Source organism: Poecilia mexicana, unplaced genomic scaffold (genome assembly GCF_051168715.1).
Source record: "Poecilia mexicana isolate PSO_F unplaced genomic scaffold, ASM5116871v1 scaffold_3, whole genome shotgun sequence".
Taxonomy (NCBI): domain Eukaryota; kingdom Metazoa; phylum Chordata; class Actinopteri; order Cyprinodontiformes; family Poeciliidae; genus Poecilia; species Poecilia mexicana.
The window spans coordinates 17,815,764-17,836,973 of NW_028263372.1; the positions used below are offsets into that span (position 1 = coordinate 17,815,764).

The 21,210-nt window shown below is 37.9% G+C and overlaps 2 protein-coding genes across 3 annotated transcripts in view; both read right to left on the reverse strand.

Moving 5' to 3' along the window:
- The window catches only part of bdnf (brain derived neurotrophic factor), a 41,728-nt gene extending 28,470 nt beyond the window's left edge, over nucleotides 1-13,258 (reverse strand). The window contains exon 1 of the mRNA XM_088004251.1: nucleotides 11,133-13,258. The gene's annotated coding sequence lies outside the window, so the exon portion shown is untranslated. The remainder of the gene's footprint in view (nucleotides 1-11,132) is intronic.
- Nucleotides 13,259-14,426: 1,168 nt separating this feature from the next.
- Nucleotides 14,427-21,210, reverse strand: part of kif18a (kinesin family member 18A) — a 29,535-nt gene continuing 22,751 nt past the window's right edge. For both annotated transcript variants that reach the window (XM_014998828.2, XM_014998827.2), the window contains exons 15-18: nucleotides 18,672-19,035; nucleotides 15,662-15,754; nucleotides 15,462-15,559; nucleotides 14,427-14,987 (exon numbers count right to left, since the gene is read on the reverse strand). In XM_014998828.2, coding sequence (XP_014854314.2) covers nucleotides 14,854-14,987; nucleotides 15,462-15,559; nucleotides 15,662-15,754; nucleotides 18,672-19,035 — 689 coding nt within the window. In that variant the 3' untranslated portion in view covers nucleotides 14,427-14,853. The remainder of the gene's footprint in view (nucleotides 14,988-15,461; nucleotides 15,560-15,661; nucleotides 15,755-18,671; nucleotides 19,036-21,210) is intronic.

The following is a 21,210-nucleotide window of genomic DNA, read 5'->3' on the forward strand; positions in this document are numbered from 1 at the left end:
CAACGTTAATCAGTAAACAGCTACATGTCAGAATACTGTAGCCTGCATGTTGATTTTGAATTATCTTTTTTTTTATTGTTTGAAAATGCCGTTTAGTGGCTAATAGTTATTGCTCCTGGTAAACAGCCAGGAATAATAAAACGTTATCAGTGCTTATCAGGTAGAAAGCAGCTACATAGCAACAAGCAATACACACATAATTCTATGTATTTTATTTTTAAAAATAATGTGAATATGTGCTACCTTCTCTATGCATTTCAGTCAAGTTATTATCTCTGATTACAAGCTGAACACGAGGCAATATAAGCAATATGAGGTCATCTTGACTGAAGTAATACAAAAAACATTTCTTTTGACAATGCAAGAGCAGGATTAATGAATGTATTCAACAAAACTCTTGTATTTTTAACTTGTGTGGTTGTAGTCTCGAAGAACATCAGCGTTTTGTTTTCATTTCTGTAACCATAGCAACATCACTAATCAAAGCAGTTACATAACAGTAAAAAATAACCAACTAAGCCCTGTAACGATGCCACATGCTTTCCTTTTTTAAAACTACGTACTCAACTACGTCCTCTATGGTAACAAAACCTTTAACTTTTCAAGGACATTACTGATGTGTGTGTTTTTTGTTTTGTTTTTTTTTGCTTGAGATTCAAAAACATATTTCTTTTCCGAAAGAGATTTTTACAGACCAAAAGCTGTTCTTTGTCAACATTACATGTAGAAATGTATGTTGTTCAGCTTTATAAAAAAATGTAAATAAGCCAACCCAGCCTTGAAACATCCTTGACATTTACGTTTAGTTTTGTTAGCTAAATGCTATGCAGAGTTTGTTTAAAGTTTAAAACTGAAATTTTGAGCTGGAGTTACTTAAAATAAATATGAATCAGATTGAGGTAAAAGTTTAGGAGTGATGTTTCCAATAGCAACATGTTTTACCTCAGCTTTGATGGAGAAGAGAGAAAGAGTGACTAATATATAGATTCAGATGAAACCAATTTGCATGCAGTCATGCTACAGTCAAATAATAAAAATGCTTTTAGTTTGTACATTATAACTATGGAATCTATTTTAAGATACATGTAATTATTGACTCACCTAAAGTTCACCATAACAGTCCTCTTTGATTTCTAACATCGCTCTTAACATTTTGACCAAACACTTTCTGAAACAGCCCAAAAGGTTCTGGAATAATTTTGGATTGGATTATGACCGCTAACTAAGAGTTGGTGACTTTAAATCATCGTCCCCTGGTTTCCGAAAGGGTATAGGTTGGAAGTTTGCAAAGTATTTTATAAAAAACAGCATGTGACTCTGTTTTTACCGCCTCTAAAGAAAAGACAAGAAGAAGAAAGCTAAAAGAAATCCAAAGTCTGTCACAAGCTATGTAGGGAACAAGTCAAACATGTAAAACAGATGCTTTGATCAGACAAACAAAATTGAAATTTTTGCTCTACGTGCAAAACACTAAATGTCTCAAAAAAAAAAAAAAAGAATAACAGAAATGTGCATCTCTAAACACACCATCCCAATGGTGAAACATGGGGCTATTTTCAACAGGATCAGTGAAACTGGTTAGATTCATGAGAAAGTGGAAGAACCAGGCTAATCCTGAAAAAAAAACAAAAAAAAAAAACAAAACAAACAAAAAAAAAACTTGTTGGAGGCGGGAAAGGAGTTAAGATTGGGGAGAATGTTCCCCTGCCAATAATCCTAAAAACAAAGCCAGAGCTACAATAGAGTAATTTAGATCAAAGTTCAACATTTTTCTTATCATGTTCAGATCTACAGCAAAATCAATTCAGAATCTGTGGCAGACTTGAGTCTTCATCCAGCCCAATTAGCAACACTGAGCCTGAGATATTTTGAGGATGATTGGCAAAAATGTTAATCTTAAGATGTGCAGGACTGGTAGACGTGGCTTGACTTTTGAGAGTCTCTGCTTACAAACAGCTGAAAAATAAGGAGGGGAAGTGATTGAAAAAAAAAATGTCTGCTTGTGTAAAAGTATTTTTGCTAATTTTTTCTCTTCTGTTTAAGATTTTTTTTTATTTTTGTGTTTTTGGGGTACATGCGGACACCATCTGCACTGATGTTATGCTTTGTTGCAGACATCTAAATATTAATATGGGATATTTATCGCATGGACTGAATATACTTTATTGTAATCTATGACTAGATGAAAACAGACAAAATCAAGCACTCATTGTATTTTATAAGTATTACACCAGAACCTGGAGGAAAAAGTCAACCTCCCTGAATGTCTCAGTGTAATTCACACCCTGGTGCTTCCCTAACTAGTGCAACAAAAGTGGAAGAGGGGGGTGGAGGGTAGTGATGCAGATGTGAATTACGCTGCTTGTACACACCCACACAGTCCTGAGAGGAGGTCTAATCAAGTGAGGCAAGTGGAAACACCTGTGTAGGTGTAACATGGATGTGTTTCTAACTTTATTCGAAACAAATCCAATTAGACTGGAATAAAAAGTTAAGCTATAGAATAAAAAAAAAGAAAAAAAAGAAAGGATGTCAGGGAAGATGAAGGTCCTGTGGCGTGGTGTTACTTTGACTCTCCCCCTGCAGCCGGGGGAAGAGTCGGCTTCTTGTTCCCAGAGAAAACCATAACAATGTGCTATAGGTTCCCTTGCAATGCCTTCCCTTGCCAGAATGGATCACAGTCATAATTATAAGATCCTTGCAGGACAACCACTTGCCTCCTTAAATCTACTGAACAGTGAATAAAGTGCACCTGCGTGTAATGTATAGTCTCAGTATAAATATGGCTGTTCTGTGAAAGCTTCAGGGGTTTGTTAGAGAATATTATTGAATGCACAACATCATAAAGACCAAGAAACAAATCAGTCAAATCCGGAATAAGGTAGTGGAGAAAAATGAAACGGGGTTACATTAAAGCAATAACCCAGTCTTTTAATTAGGTGTTAAATCCACCAGTCTAAAATTGAAAGAGTTTAGTCCTCCACTTTGTAATTGTGTAATAGTGTCTGGTCTAGACAATCAGACCAGGCAAGACGAGCATTAAGCAGCCAAGAGGCGCTTGGTGACTGGAGGAGCTGCAGAGATCCACAGCTCAGTTGGGAAAATCTTTTGAATGGACTAGCTCTGCATGTCACAAATGCAGTCTTTATGGAAAAGTGGCAAGAAGAAAGATATTGTCAAAAGGCAGACAAAAAAATTGCTGCTAAACATTTGCTACAAGCCGTGTAGTTGACTCAGCCAACATGGAAGAAAATGGACTTGTCAGATAAGAACAAATCTGTACCCTGGTCTTCATATAAAATGCTGCTTGGGCAGAAAACTAACACAGCCTGTCCCCTTGAACACCCCATCCTTGTGGTGACACGTTGTTGTGGCAGAATCACGCCGTTTGTGTCTCATAAAAACCCAGTGGAATAAATTGAAGTTTGTGGTTGCAGCGTCACAAAATGTAAGGAAACTCGATGCAAAACTCCTCAAAGAAGATGCTACTTGAAGACGCGACCACAGACCAAAGACGTCAAGGTTTTTCAGTTAGATTTATTTTACGTAAAACAAGATTAACCATTTTTCAATGTTTCACCGGCTGATCAGAGCAGAACAAGGAGAAACTGGCCGACATCAGAGTACATAATTTGTTTTACAAGAAGCAGTGGGTATGTAAATAATTTGATCTGCAGGGAGCTGGCACATTGGGAACAAGAATCAGGTGGCATTACCAGCTGAACAATGTGTCATAAAGCAGTTGCCGTAATATCCAATAGTAAGTCAAGACAGTGAGTCAAGGTGCCCAAACACAGAGGATACGTCAGAGACATGTTTGACGGCATTTCCAGCACTTGACTGAGTTGGATGGGATTTGCATTTTGAGAATGAATAAGGATGTGCGGTTGTGAAGCGTCACCACATGCGGGGTCAAACACAGGCCACAGCAGTCCAACGTTAGAAAATATAAATCTATGGAGGCACACATGTTGTATTATTCAGCCCAACATGCCAATCAAGTGAACAAAGCGATCTGTGTTCATGCATACCCAAAATGCCACTGCTATAAAACCCTGTCAAGCATTTATAAATCGTTTGCATGGTGTTCTAACCAGCGCTGATTAATAGTCATCTTTAGAAACAGCTTTCCTCTCTTTCTTTGACTTGATGAACACACACCCTTATCCCTTAATGGTGCTTATTTTGGCATTTCTTGGGGATCCGTAGGACATTCGGGAAACAGTAATGTAGAAAGACTTCGTCCAAACACCTTGTTTTTGACCCTACAAAATGTAACATAATCACTAAAAAGTCATGCAACTGAACAATTAATATGCAAAAACCTTTTCTCAAAATCATAACTCGTACTACTCCTTTGAAAAGGTAGCAGCACATGCAGTATTAGTTGGATATGACATTGAATCTTTGCTGCTTTTTACTGGGTAAACAAATATGTGGAAGATGACGCAGCTGCACAAACATGGAAAAATACTGTGAACACTGGGCTGCTTTGGATCTGAGAGGAGAGCAACCAAACAATTCAGCTATCAGAGCTGGCAGCTAAACTCAAGTTTCGATTAAAAAAAATGCAAAGCTAGCTGTTTCTTTTAAGTTTGTTTGTTTTTAGTGAATCCCCAATTGTTCAAAAATAGCAACTCCTCTCACAATGTTACTTTAAGGCCTGTGCTGTTAAATCAGCCGGTACTTTTGCTGTTAGCTGAAATACAATTAAACCTCTGAATATAACTTTGAGTAGTTCGAAGAGGCAATTTGCATCTTGTAAACTGGAATGTGGACATGAGAAAGTTTAGATAACCTGTTCACTACTGTCTGCTAAAATGTGCAGACAGTAGTTGTTATCTTAATACAGGTATTAATCCTGAATGGTCAGACTGCTAAAAGCATTGCATGGTTAAAAAACATAAAAAAAAAAAAAAAACATTTTTCAAAAGTGTTGGTAACAACATAAGCCACAGATTCTGCTGTGTGAAGAGGCTCGTTGATGTGATTTTCCAATGGTTTACTGAATACCTTTCTGGCTTCGACTGCAATGTTTTTATAATTCAGATTATATCTGAGTGTGGTGAGGTACTTCATGGTTCTCATTTTGGACCAGTACTTTTAAGAAGATATTTAGCAAAGACTTTGGGATGTCTTATCATCTGTGTGCTGATGATATCCAGCTGTTCTATTAACTCTACTGAGTTCATCTACTCGTCATCCTTAATCAAATGGTTGGCCACCATCAACCAGTGGTTAATCAATAATTATTGGCACTTGAATTTTAATAAGATCAAAACCCTGCAGTGCTCTTACCATGATAGAGAAGCAGGTCTTTTACGCTGCCTTTTATGGCTTTGTCTGCTGTAAATAATCAGAGTCATTTTTCACTGAATGATGTTCATAACAATTAAGAAAAAACAACTTTTAATGCCATTTTGATGGAAGGAGAAATCTTCTTGTCGTTGTCCTTAGGACCACTGGCAGCGGCTCATACTCACTTTACTGTCCTTAAGCTTGCAATTAAGTAAACCATGCCCAAAAACACTGGTTTCTGCCTGAGCTTCACATAATTCAGGAAAAGTAGTGTAACAACGGATTAGCTACGGAGTTATTCTGTATAATTTTATATAACATCTGCTTAATGACGCACACAAAGCATCTGTAGGGAACCAAAAAAAACAGAAGAAAAAAAAAGATGAGCCCCACGAACTGAAAGTTTAGCAACTACTGTACATGTGTAGTAGTACATGTATTCATACCAAACATTTCAGGTACAGCCTTGTCGGTGTGTTACTAACAAATGCAGTGTTATTTTATGCCTCAAAACTTGCAGAATCTTTAAATGCGGAGCTAAGTGCACAACGCAACTTTCCGTAGCTCAACTTTAAAAAAGTGAGACCAAAACAAAACAGGGAGGACTCTCAAATACAAACTAACTCTGCCATGTGGAAATATGAAGGTTTCTCTTGATACTGCAGCGGAGAAAGAAAGATGGAGCGAAAAAATAAAGTTTGTCAGCAGCACATATACTTTTCATCAGCAGTAGGCATGAATCTTGCTCTGCACTTAACTGAATTACTCAAACTACTTCTAGCTGAACGGTAACATCGCCGAAGAAAAATCAGCTAAAGTCCAAATCCAGAAGCTGGCAGAACTGAACCGGTCCAAAACGCTGGAAAACAATGTGAGATGTGGCAACATACTGCTACTGTTGTGACAGTCTCTGACCACAGGGATTTTCCCAACAGGTGCATATCAAAGCAACTCCATCGTGATTTAAACTTGTTTGTTTCTGAATGTTTGCACAGTCTTTTTAGAAATTCCTAAACAACAATATATCGTTTTAAGTGGCTTTTTATTCATCAAGTCAGTTGTTATAGTAACTTATCCTTTATTATTTAAAAAAAATATATATCTCCCGTCTGTTCTACAGTAGCCACTTTTTTCTATGTTGTGGTAGAACTGTTGTCTTACAATTCTGTTATGGTTTGATTTGCCCCTGGGCAAGGCATCCAACTTGCCTACCAACATGCATATCTGTGTATGAATGTGCAAAGTGCTTTGGGTCTGTATGACTTAAAATTGTGTAAATTCACTCCACAACACATGGAAGATTTATCCAGAAACGTATTGTGTTCAACAGGAAAGTATGATTGTGTCTGAGTGTCACTTGGAGGATGTTGTTGTTTGCCACTTTTGAGATTGTAGTTGAAATGGTTGAAAGAAGTTGAAAAAGCGTATTAATAATGCAGGAACAATGAGAATAAAGTTTTCATGTCAAAATAAAATATAAATTATGCATTGTGTAAATGAGCTATTAACTGTATACTGTAGAATAAGATTTTAAAACAAAGTCATTCTTTCTCTTTTAGTAAATAAATATCCTGTTGATGCACATTTAGCAGGTAGGCTATCAAGATGCAAACCAAACCTGCTTGAAAAGAACACAGCAATTTCAATGTTCTGACTTTTCTTTAAGATATTTCCTTAATTTCCCCCAATATTTAAGCTTAAATATTGAGTATTTGTGCTTAAATATCACAATAAATTGGAAAATTAAAGCAGATGGGTTTTGTTAAAAATCCATTCAAAAAATTTATTTTTGAATTAAACAGAATTATTTGTAATTAATATGTCAACTTTTATTTTTGAAATTACACAGCCACTATTTTCTTGATATTTGCAACTTTTACAACAAAGGTGACCAGCTTTGACATAACATACAGTGTTGTGAAAAGTTTCCCCCCTTACAGATTTCGTCTGCTTTTATTCATCAAGCAAATTTTAATAGCAAAGTAAACAGAAGTTGACAGAGACAAATATGTGTTCTGGTTTCATTTGTAATCTAATGGAGGAGTCTTCAGGACACTTTTTGATTAAATTTCATTGTCTTGCCATTTTTTTTTTTTTTTAATTTACCATTATTTTACCAGGTCAGTCGATTGAAAACAAATTCTCATTTTCAACAACGACTTCACCACTGCTTTGAGATGTTCTGCTTCATTCTGTCCAATAGGATCTGCTTAAATGAGTTCTTGATTCTGGGGAATATTTTCACTTAGGGAGGTGTTGGTTTGGATAGTTGCTTTTCCAGCTCATAAATTACATTTGTCATTTTGAAATTGGTCTTTGTATCTAATTTTTTTTTTTTTTAATAAAAATGTTTGATTGATAACAGTGTGACAGTAAAGTAAAAACAGAAGAGATGTGCAAAGGGGAAAATACTTTTTAGCAGCACTACGTGTTCTTCTTTTGTAAGCAGCATAGATTCCATAGACATGTTTACAAACTACAGGGTTCTCCTTTCTTTTGAGCAGAAAGCTCATAAAACGAAACAATAAAAAAAAATACAATTTCACATCTAAATCAACAAAACATTGATGCATCACTTTAGCTACATCATAATAAAGTGTAAAACCACCCACAGTGGCAAACGTTTCAAACAAAAAGGAAACGAAGGGAGCTTTTTTTTTTTTTACTGAGCTTCTTATGGGAATCATGTCCAAAACACTGCCAAGAATCTAGAGTCATTTGAATGTGAGCGTACTTACAATTCTTAGCCGTCCACTGGGAGGAGGAGTCACACGTCCACTCCTGGATTACTGGAAGTTGTGGTAATAAGCTTTCAGTGTGAAACTGCAGCAGGTTTGGGACTTAAACCTGTCTCCATGGCAATTGCTGCATTGATGACAAATTTGCTGTTTCAATAAACAAAATGACAAAGAATGTGCCTTGCCAAGTGTTGTCTTTTAGCAATAAAAATCACCACGTATGCAACACACACAAGGGGTGGTGTGGGGGTCATTTTAACCCACCGCATTTGCAGTCTGATGGATCCGACTTCAACCCAGCAAAGTACTTGAGTAGACACTGCAAATCGTGAAATGTTTATTTGCAAGGCTACCTGCACCATACAGCTCCTTTCTCCCGAGGATGAGTCATCCGCCGGCTACATACGCTATGTTTGAGGTGGGCTTTGGATGAGCTCCTTGAGGAGAATGTAGAGGGGCAAAGAAACACTGCTGAGACATCACAGACGTACTGATTTTCTGTCACATTGTTTCACAACAGGAGACATTACCTGGTAAAGGAAACTTACCCATCCCCCCCACCCCACGATCACCACCTGCACAAGGCCCTGTCAGCAGTCAGCTGTGTATTGATAACGGGAGCGAGGTATTTGCAGTCACATCTGTCTCTATATGTATTGCAGGGTCAGATGCAGGTGGAGGTGTAAACAAAAGAAATTACATCTGAGGCTGTAAAAAACTATGCATGTAAGAAACAGAGCTGCACTTTCTGAATAATTGGGCAGCGATAGAGCCATTCATTTCACTCCTTGAACATTTTGTACCTTAGTGTTGGTTATTATTGAACTTTTTTTTGGATATAACTGGGGAGGGTTTCCTACCAATAATGGGTCAATTTGAACTTGCCAGAGGAAATTTAAAGTAATTTTCTTTATTTCGGTTATAATCTGCAAAGGACAAGTTCCCTTGGATACAGTGGTGTGAAAAAGTGTTTGCCACCTTCCTGTTTTCCTATTTTCTTTGCATGTTCATCACACTTCATTGTTTCAGATCATGAAACCAATTTAAACGTTAGTTAAAGACAACACAAGTAAACAAAAAAATTTAGTTTTTAAATGCTTATTATTAATGGAGAAAAACAAATCCAAACCTGAAACATGAAAAAGCGATTGCTGCCCCGTTAAGACTTAACCTCAGTTCACTGTCTCTGGCTGATTACTGCCACACATGTTTTCAATCAAGGCATCATTTAAAGACAAAGTGAAGTACACAAAAAATCTTCAAAAGCTAGACATTAAGCCAAATCTAAAGAGATTTAGCAACAACTGATAAAGAAAACAATCAAGATCTATCTGTCAGGAGTGGCTTACAAAGCCATTCCCGAAGCTTTGGGACACCATTGAACAACAGTGAGAGCCGATATCCACACAGGGAGAAAACGTGGAACAATTGGGAATCTTCACAAGAGTGGCCGGTCGACCAGAATTACCCTAAGAGCAAAGCAACGACTCAAGAGGTCACAAAAGACCCCAAACAACATCCAAAGAACCCCAGGCCTCACTGGCATCAAATAAAGTCAGAGGTCTTTCCTCCACCATAATAAAGAGACTGAGCAAAAATGCCCTGCATAGCAGAGATCCCAACAATAGTTGCTAGAGAGCACAAGTGTTTTGTTGTATCCATGCACATTCTCCCAGCAACTTCATTTCAAGAAGAACTCTTTGGAAATAAACTGTCCATACACAACAATGATTTACCAATAGACTTTGACAGAAGGAAAGTTTTGTTCCTAATGTTCGTTGCCAATCTGCAGGTAAAAATCCTCCCACAGTCCTAGCCCAATGATCAGGAAGAGCAAGGCAGATGTCACTCTCAGATTACGATGTGATGTGGGGTGTCCCATCATTTTCAGAAACCACAAAAAGAAATAAAAAAAAAAAAAAAGTTAGCTCGAAGAAGCGCACACAGGGTTGGCCCAGCCCTTCTGAAATGATAGGAGCAGGGACTGCGTAAAAAACTCAAGCCCCCGCCTGAGATTGCTTTGACTTGTCATTCAGAAATCACTTGCTGCATGGATGGTTGTGCAAGAAGCTCTACTTCTGCTTCTGGATCTGACTCGGGGTCAAAGATGTATCATAGAATTGCGCGTCTGTCTGCCATCATTTTCACATGTATAAAATGTAAACACTGAGTTGGAGGCGTGGCCAACAGCAGCTTATTTGCATAATTGTGACAGCTCATTCTTAAAGGAGCACAAAACAGGCAGAACTAACAAGGTGAAGTTTCATAATGTGAGAACGATTGTTGGAAAAAAAAAAAAAAAAAAAAAAAAAAAATGTAATGATGTTTTGTGTGGCTCACAGACCTATCCTAATTCATTCAAAGAAGCATAATAGGTCTCCTTTAACAACATAATCATTTATCAAATAGGGGTACGACATGTCCCCCTGATGGGTACAAATTGACACATGGTTGGTACAAAATATGCCAGAGTAGACAGCAGCAATTGGTACTGAAGAATTTGGGTCCAAGACAACCAAAACTGCAAATGTGCAAAATGACCAGCAGTCTGAAGGACAATCTTATACCAGACTCGAGTACATAGACAGGAAATGTTTTGTTTACAGGCACAGGGGCGACTTAAGGTGTGTCCCTGGGCATGGTGCTTGTGTGAACGTGGCTATTGTGCGAAGTGCTTTGAGTGACCAGTCTGCCGCGAAGAGCGCTGTATAAATATATTTGCCTTTACAAAATTGTTGAATAAAGTTGTGAAGGAGCATACTGACTCAGAGCCTGCAGAGATGTCTTACACATTATGTTGCTGATGTTCCCTGTGTACTCAAACAACCAGCCTTACAGAAGTACCTGATTGTTTTTTTCCCCCACAGACAAAAGCAAGCGCACTTCTTAAAATACTTTAAATATATAAAAAAAGCAAATACACAATTTAGTCTAAAATTATAATAAACAAGCATAACAATGCATTTTACAAACGTCTAAAACTGAGTAAGAAAACACAAGCCAGCACAGTTTATAAAAAAATGAAAGCACTCTGACTAATCAGCTAATTGTGTCTGCACTCATTTAAATCCAAAGCTGGAAGCTGGAAGGGCTTACCTTGACCAGAGTCACTACCTTTAAACTGCGTTTCAAACTGAAGTATCTCGCAGAGCGTGAGCTGTTGCTGCAGGTTGGTGGACAACTGAGCTAAACTTGCTTTATAATTTTTTATTCCTTTACCTCTCAGAGTGGTGGGATTTACTGATACAAATGTTGGTGGTGCAGACAACAATCCTCACGGCTCTGTTTTACATGCCAAACCAGGGTGGATACCTTGGATTTCCATAAACCTCTTTTAGATATTTGCATTGAGAATCACGGGACAGGATGGCAGGCAGAGGCAGCTCCACTGTGACTTGAAATTGTTTTATTTATTTATTTATTTTAATTATTATTATTTTCCTTATGGTGCTTGATTTTTTGAGGGAAAGATCTGCGAGTTATTCAACATGTGCCTAAAATGTCTAAAATCATTTCTCGTTTTAGTCGTGCAAAACAGATATGAAAAAAAAGTATTTTATAGTATAATTTATCATTTAGAATTTACTTGCAATGACAGAAACCACAATTAATCTTTCCCAGGTTCACAAATAACTCCTGACTTACACAGGAGTGACAGAAACCAACAAGTGATGCCAGTAGTTGCAAAGGGAACACAGAGTACTAGTAGTCTGCTCTCCACCAGTTTGTTCTCCTCTGACGTATTGCTTTATGATATCAGGTCATCTTATTAGAAAGAGGATGAAAAGTTCACAGCCACACCGCGGGGAAAAGAAGGAACACCATGGAAAAGATCATGAAGTATGCTCTTATTTGTCAAACTGAAAAGGCTGCTTGCAGATGCCGGAATCCTGAAAACGTCAGGAGTTTTAATTTAGGTCAGTTCCCAAGGTTTCCTTAATCAGAGAAGTAAGGAACCATGCATTAGTGGTCTGTGTGTGTTAGCAGGCTTTAAGTGTTTTTTTTTTTTTTCTTTGGCTGCCATCACTCATCCTTCTCTGTGCATGCAGGTATGCATCCTGAGAAGCAAAAAAAAAAAAAAAAAAGACGCTACATTTTTTTCAGTCATAAAATACTGAAAAACTTGCACCATATTTAGGCTTACGTGTCATTAAAGTTACTTTAATCTGTCTAACAAAACCAAAAAATACACAAAACACAAAAATAGAACAAACAACTTTGTGACGCATTTTCACTGGAGTGATTTTTTTTTTTTTTTTGTCGTTTTGCTTCTTTTTTAACTAACAAATGACAACACATAGCATATAACGTCTCTCAGGGAGCCGAGATAAAACAATGGGTCCGACATGATCTGAGATTCTACCTGCAGTTGCTAAGCAACACCCACCTCCAACCCCTCGACCCGTCCCATTGGTCAGCAAGAAAAACGCACACTGTGCCCCATTGGCTGGGAGAAAGTTAATAAACTTTAGCTAGGACCTGCCCCCCTGTGTACGCACACACTCCCTCCCCTTTGTCTCTTTCGCTCCCCCTCTCTGACACACACACACACACAATGAAGAGATTCTTGTGAATGAGAGCATGAGAGGGTGTCAGTGCTTGCGCAGTACAGTGCTGATATATGCATTGAGCTCCTGAGCTAAAAATAAAGATCACACTGAACGCTGTGCCACTGAAAGTTGCAAGACTGAATTCAAAGTGACAAGTCTAGTTCTCTCCAGACGGAGCAATGAGGTCCCACCCTCATAATAGATCCACAAGGTATTTTTTATTTTTTTTGTTTTCCTTTTTGAGCTTGCTTTTAAGTTTAGAGTCCTGACAGGAGCTCGTTCTCAGCGAGTCACCGCGTTTGATCAGGCTAAAAATGCAACACAAGGCAGCCCAAAAATAACTCGAGAATGCAGGTTTAAGAAAAAAAAAAAGGCATTCAGCAGCAGTTCCCGGGCTTTATTGTTTAAGGCTGTCCCACACAGCCCATTAAAGAACCACAAGCACATTCATATTAACTACACTGAGTGCCAGACCCATAATTTTCGACGCAAATTTCTAGGAATTAACAGACATTTCGCCAATTTCTTTTGACTCTTTCTAATGTTGAACAACTAAAAATTGATTCTCTGAAAAGAAAACTTGGTTTTACCACAAGTAAATAGTTTAATAACTTACTTTTGGGAGATTGGTGATAATTAGTGAAGCCAATCTGATCCACCGGCAAAGGTCTAAAAATCAGCTGGTGTCCTCTTTTACTCTCCAGACAGAGAGGTTTAACGGACAGATCCACCCAAAGGGTCATGTCTGCACGTTTGATGTTAACAGTAGTCACCTGCAATATTTGAGACTGATCTGAGAAACAGTCTAATACTAGTCAACATATAAAATCAGTATCGGCCAAAATCGGAATCAGCAGGTCGAGACTTTTTAAAGATCGGTAATCGGCGATTGGCCAGAAAACTGCAAACAGCGCACACCCTTATTAATAACCTCTTTGTTTTTTTTAAAGTCATGATTACCAATTTTTTAGATTTACTCAACATAGAAAAGTCCACTTGGTTCGTGGTTCTAGTCTGACAAGCCGCTTGACAAGTTCAACAATCAAGCTTCAACTATCAGAATACAAAGAAAAGTTTGTCTTTTAAAAATCAGCTTAGTGCCTAATTCATCACATGTGAAAGCAGCTCATGACAACTATGTTCCTACATGTAAGGAATGCATTTGTTTTTTTTGGCTACTGCAGAATAGAAAGCAGATGATTTTTATGGTGCTACTGAATTTATATTTCAGCCTTTTATAGTTTTTCCAAGTACCAGGGCATTTGTTTAATTGGTTGTTCTTAATTCAATTTTCTTAAGCTATAATTTAGGTAAACAAAAGAGTAAACAGTAAACCATTGCCAGACATGCATTTGGTATTCTGTGAAGAGGAAACAAAAGCACAAGGCTACTAGACATAACTCCCTTCACACTTTAGAAAAAAAAACAATTTCACTTTAATATATACAGAAGCTATACAGAGCAGAATTAAGGAACCAAGATACAACCTATATGTGAGAACTGTCAGAAAACCCTTTTCATCAAACTAAACAATGTCATGTAAGAGATGTCTAGGGAGATTCTATTATATGTGGTAACTTATTTAAATCGCATGTATAAATAACCCCAAAGTGTTACAAAATTTAAGATTAAATAAATTGTTATTGAAAGTGTTGCTTAAAAACTAACATGCTTCTTCAAAAGTACATTTATTGATATTAGATAAAAAAAATGTTGAATCTCTGAACATGTGTGATGCTGGAACACCTTTAAAATAAGAAAGAATTTAAAATCTGGGTTTACTTGCAACAGCAATGACACAAAGAGCAAATATATTTTAGAATGGATTTATCAAATGCAGTTTGATCTACACCAGTTTTATTAAGAAACATAAAATAACAGAATTTATTATTGGTACAACATAAAAAACAACTATACAAACTGCTCCGAACAGAGCAGTTTTAGCTGCATCAGCTGCCCTGTGAAACAATTACCTAAAATGAAGTTATTCTAAAGACATGCTTAAAATACATAATGTTTGTAAAAACTCTGCCGAGGCACCTTGTTGCTTTGTTTGTGTGTGGATGCGATCTAAAAACTTCCAAAAAGTCAAAAGTCAGAACAGTAATCTACACAAAAATATCTACAGTGTTTATTTACAATCAAGTAAGGCTTTCTACCACATAGAGAATCCTGCTGGAGCAAATCTACACAAAACAACGCCAACATCGTCCCTGAACATTTGTATTAACAACGGACGGAAAAGCTGTCCTCATAAAAACGATGGCTCACATCCGCTTGGCCACCCGTTTGATCTGTTGGGACGTTTTATAGAAAAGTGATTTGGGTTTCTGATGTTCAAGCACACTGAGGTTCCCCTCAGAAACACTTCTCACTACTCTGCGGGGCTTGTTCTCTGAACCTGCGGAAATAAGAAAAAAGCAGGTTATGATTTAACAGACAAGCTTAAACAAACGTGATAGTGGATCTGAGAAACAGTCCGATACCAGTCAATTAATAAAGAAATATAAACACGATACAGAGAGCAGTTAGTTAAAAATACATCCATTGAAATCAGCAAGTGACCAGAATCTTTCAAATCCTCTAGAAGATGAACAAAAGTTATTGTTTACTGCTAACATATTAATCGCTAAGGCTAAAAACATTTAAAAATGTCAGCTATAAATCTTATTTCTTTCTTTAAATCAGCACTTTATAGTAGCTGGAAGGTGTTGAGTGATCATCTGACTGCAACTAATTATAGTCCTTAAAGTAAACCGAGAATAGGCTAATCAGGGCATGTCAATACTACTTGTGATTAGTGTAATATGCAACTACGTCAATCACAGTTGTTATATTAAGTGTGTGTATGGTGCTTTTCTTTATTGGCATTTACCAGTGAATCTTTGCACTCTGAGAGGCCTCTGCGCAACGGAGGATTCTTTCTTTATCCGCTTTGGCGCCGAGAAACCCTGAAACTCTTCTTTGAAGCTGCTATAATTAACAAGACAAAAAACAATAGTACTCGGTAAAACTTTAGGATTTACATCTGGGTTACATCAGGAGTTACATCTGAAAACAAAAGAGGAAAATTACCGGTTGAATTTACGCTTTCCTTGTGCAGCTGATGTCATGTCCATGTAGGTCGGGTTGGTTCGTTTCGTCTCTTGCAAAGGACCGATATTTTGTCTACAGAAGAAAAGCTTACATTAATGCTACTGACTGAAGAAAAAACATTGTAGAAAACATCCCTTAAAATGTGATCGGCATGCTTCCCCATGAACACAAATCTATATTTCATACTGCAGCCAGAGATTTCAGTACTAATAAATTGACTATCAGGAATATCAAGGAATGAAATGTTTTCGATAAGGATCCACCAATATGAAAATCTGGGCCAATATCAGATATTAAGATTGCTGTTGTGGTTGATAAACACCACAAAATCAAGCTGAATAAATCTGCGTGATAAAATCTGTCTGGAAAAAGTTTATTCACATTTTAACAGTTTATAATTTGCGCCATTTGTTTCCTGTCTGGAAAACAGAATAAACTGCATTGTCAAAATTCAGTTTTTAAAATATCTGTTAGCTGCCTATTTAGCCTGCTTAGAAACATTCAGACTTCTACCACAAAAACAATTTAAATAATCTTGCTGCTGTTGGACTGCCCGTCTATAAATCAGTCTGCACGGTTGAATTCCAGCTGTATGAGTCGATCTGCTGTGTTTTTCCAGCATAATTGGAAATTGACTTGCCATGACATTTATTCTGAACTGGTGTTATATAAATAAAACGATCCGAGTCGTTTTCACAGAGCCAATCATCCAGTTTAAGGTAGTGTTAAAAGTGTTACATGTGTTTTTGTGTGGTGCACTTCTCTGTCATCTTTTTCTGTAATAAAACATTTCTTCTGAGGCAAAACATTTGTTCTGTTTTCGAGTTTGCTGAGGATCAAATTTCTCCACAACAATCCAATAATTCCTGTGTCAGTTTGCCATTTCCAGCTGAAGACTTGAACGAGCCGCCCTTTTCAGCAGATTTAAGCCTCCTCACCCACTCTTCCAGAATGTAAACCCACGGCTGGTGAGAAAATCCAGTGTGTGCACTCTAGTTTCAGCCTTGTTTTGAATAAGGTTTGGAGGATTTTCCACTTTTGGACAACTTGGTTGCACTACAGACTGCAGCTTAGAAACATTCCGATGTCTGCCAGAAAGATAAATTAAGCTTTGAAACATTTGATGGGAAAAAAACCCCAAAAACTCGTAACATCACGGTGAGTTTCATCTCAGTCAGTCATTAAAATATTTCAAATATTTATTTGATATATTAAAAGTTTAAGTGGGACTCCTTTTTATGCAGCGTGTTCTGCTGCTCATTCCTCTGCACGGCTCTGATCGTACCCAGCATCAACATGCATAGCTAAATGATCTGGTCACAAAGACAAAGCCCAGTGTCGATTTTAAACTGATATTAACGTCTTGAGGGCATAATTACAACCAAACAGGACGTTCTTGTAGATCATTTCTAACCCTAAATGCTGCAATGCGGCCTTGTTCTATTTTTGCAAACCTGTATCATCGCACAAAATAACACCAAACCAGACCCGACCATCTGTGCTTTAGTTAATAGAACATGTTAAATCTATTATTTTAACATGTTCATCTTAATCTCAATCTTTGCTTATTGGTGTCCAGTCCGACCAGATTCCCAAGCCGTGTTGTTAAAACAGTTCACACAGCTGTTTAACAACAAAAAGAAGATATCTTGGAGTAATGGGTGCGTTCAGAAATATGTGGTTTGTGGGTTCACATATTATTCGTAAGAACTGATTAAAAAGAAAGGATCTTTAACACGGGCTGCACAGTGGCGCAGCTGGTAGCACTGTTGCCTTGCAGCAAGAAGGTCCTGGGTTTGATTCTCTGCTCGGGGTCTTCCTGCATGGAGTTTGCATGTTCTCGCAGTACATCCATGGGTTCTCTCCGGTTTCTCTGGCTTCCTCCCACAGTCCAAAAACTGTTAGGTTGATTGGTCTCTGAGTATGTGTGTGCAAGGTTGTTCGTCCTGTCTCTCTATGTGTTGCCCTGCGATGGACTGGCGACCTGTCCAGGGTGACCCCGCCTCTCGCCCATTGACAGCTGGAGATAGGCACCAGCTGTCAATGGGCTTACACCCTTATCCCCTCAGGGGATAAGGGTGTAAGAGGACGGATGGGTGAATCTTTAACAACTACCAAAAAAAACTAAACTCCAACAAAAACACATGACTCAAGGTTTTCCTCAAGTAGAAATTACACAAAGTACAATTTCACAAATAAAACACTAGCGATTACTATTAATTTGTGAGATTTCTCTATAGTGGGCAGGACTTAAATGTGAAAATAGCAAAACAGAAACTGGAAGGAAGAACAGAAGGGGGAAGACTGAAAACAAAGGAAAAAAAGAAAGGAGGTAAGGATGGATGGGGTCACAAGAAAAAAAAGGACAGGAAGAAATAACGGGGGGGAAGGACGGTCACAAGGACGAAAGTAGGAAAAAAGTTGTGGATGGAAGAAATGAAGGAAGTGACATGTAAGTACAGAACACAAGGTAGGAAAGAAAGATGGAAAGAATAAGGATAAAAACATAGGGACAAAACTAAGGACACAAGGAGGTCACAATAAAGAAAGGAAAGACAGAAAGAAGAAAATAATGCATAGAAGGTGGGAGATCACAAGGAGGGAGGTAGGATGTTGGACACAAGAGCAGAAGGCAAGTTTGAAGAGAAAAACAAAAGGAGGGCACAAGCAAGAAGGAAGGAGACAAAAGAGGAAGAGAGAGAAGTACAGACCAGGAAGTACAGAAACAAGAACAGAAGGAGAGATGAGGGAAAATAAGTTTAGGGCACAAGGAAGAAAGAAGGGATGGAGGACAGAATGAATATATGAGGAAGAAATAATACAAGGAGGGAAGAACTGAAGAAAGGAGTCTACATTTAGACAACTGGATAGGAAATAAGGTTGGGAAATATAGAACTTCCTTACCTTTCATAATTATAATTATTAAAAAATAAATTCAAATTCTACACCTTTCAATACCACATAGGAGCTCTGCTGATTATTCTCTAACCTTTTGGCAGAGGTCTGGTTGCCCTCCGCTGCTCTGTGTGGAAGCTTTAGTTGGCTGGAGCCTGAGACATCGGCGGACGTCGATGCTTGACACGGGCTACCGTAGCTTAGGATGATGGTTGCATTGCTTGCGGTCTGATCGTCATTTTCAATGATTTCAAATGTCTTGTTTGGATCCATGGAGCTGGAGCAGCCAGGTGGCAGCTGAGCAGGTTCTGGTGTGCACTGGAGTGGGAGCATGCCGTCCTCAAATGCTTGGGACTTGACGACGCTTTGTGGGCTTTGTGGTGGGAGAAACGTGGAGAGATTTCTCCTGATGGACACTTTAGGCTTGTCTCCCGTCTTATCTGGCAGATCTCCTCCATCTAAAAAAGAACCCAAAATGATGTGAATAACAGATTATCTAAGTAATATTTGCATTCAAAATATGATAAACTGAAGGTTATTTAGTTGTTCAGCTCTATACCACCATACTGTGCCTCCTGAACATGTAAGAAAAATGAAATCACTTAAGAAAAGAAGAATGGGGTGCAAACAAATTTCACTAAAAACGAAAACGGTTCATCACATCCCATCTGTAATCAGAAATAAGTAAAGTGCCAGCAATGGGCTTAGAAGTTTAATTCGAACATAACCATGAAGAAATAGTGGAGCATTTTCCTTTAATACTAAAGTCAGGCTGACATAAGGCCGTTTCAAATGATGGCGCTACACCTTTGTCTAAAAACTTTAAAATATCAGAACAGGGCTGTGACATGCATTATTCACCTAACAAGCAGCGCTTTTTAAAAATAGATCAGGAAGCAGGGCGTTTACAAGCAAGCAACTTCTTTTTCTTCACAACTTAAGAAAATAAAGTTTTTAAACCTTTTAAACAGTTGATTTTCTGTGAAATAATTATTCAGAACAATTGCAAGAAATTACATTGGATAAGATGGAGTGATTTCTTTTAAATTTGTAGTTAAAGAAACACAAAACTGTCATTTTTAAAGACAGACATTATTTAATCTTAAGCTTTCTGTGCAACACATATCCAGCAACTATAACAATGACTAAAAGTTGTTAAGGTTACAGAACAAAAATAGGTTAAACATAATGCCTGCATCATTTTGGGTGCTGGGAGGGGGGCAGGGGGCTAAAAAGGGAAAAATGCCAACACATAAAGGAAGAAGGAAGTGAAAACACAAAATGCAAAAGGTGAACGACTGATTTATACCATTCCCCAAATATCGAAAGCAATTTTTAGCAAACATGAGTCATACTTGAGACAGAGCTCCGTGTGAGGAATCAGTGATAAATACCCTTTTTCCTGTGGCAGAGGAGATGTCCCCAGCAATAAATGGCAGCAGAGTTTCTTAAATCACATATTTTTGGCTAGTAGGGGATTAATACATGCATGAGTTGCTATTTCTGGTGGGAGCTGCACTGAATTAGGGTCGCCTGGTTGCTGCTGCCTGTTTTTTATAGTGCGCCGTTTCTGGTTGGTGGAGCAGGGGAGTTTACGTATGTTGACGTTTTTCCCTGCCCTGCTGTGGATCTGCATTTTCATGAATGAAGCTCAAGAGGGATTGGGAGGGTTAGATGCTAGACAGACAGAGAGGAAAAACATTTGAGGGTAGGATGAAAGAAACGCAGTGGGGAAGAGAACAGAAAACCAAATGTGTTTGAAGCAAAAGGCATGACTAAAATGGAAGCAGGAAGAGGTAAATGAGACAATTTAAAAAGTAAAAGATTTATTATAATATAAAAACAAACGCCTGAAGCAGATCCCGTGGCAGACAGGTGAATGAAAATTCATACAGAATATCAGGTAAGGATTATTTCATGAAAACACAGTGATGCCGTCATCGCAGTGACCAGATTTGTGGACTTGGCTCTTGTAATGCACCCCACGAAGAGTTAATGTTCTTTCAAAACCACAACCCTCACTGAAACCACTGAAATATGATTGGCTTTGCAAGCTGCAGGGTGGAGCCATTTCTCATAACATGGTGCAGTGACCATCAGGCGTTGTGGAAGCAGTGAGGCACTGATAAACAGCATCAGGATGAAAATCAGGAGGAGTTTGGATAATAAAACAGCCATCACCAGTGAAAATGGTTGCACAGGTGATAAATCTGCACATCTTTATTTGTGAGTAGATATGTGATATTAGTAGCTCAGTAAAATAATGATTCAATTATGACAAATCAAGAATCCATAAATGAGTTTATAACCGGGCGGTTTGCAGTTTAATTTTAAGACGATTAGCAGTAAAATATTTATGAACAGAGAGAGCTTCTGATTTAATTACATTGAACACGTGAAATGACAAAATAATTTGCATAAGCAGAGCTTTCATGCATGTTATTTATAAACAAAAGGCAATTTCTACATTTGATCATAGCTTCATTTCAATGCAGGGCGTCAGGATATCAACCCAAACCTCAGGGAAAAAATGCAGCACATAGCAAAAGTAAAAAGGTGGTTTGCAAACCAGTCAGTAAAATTAAATCTGATTCAGTCCAACACAACCAGAATCCTGGTTCCGACAGAGTAGT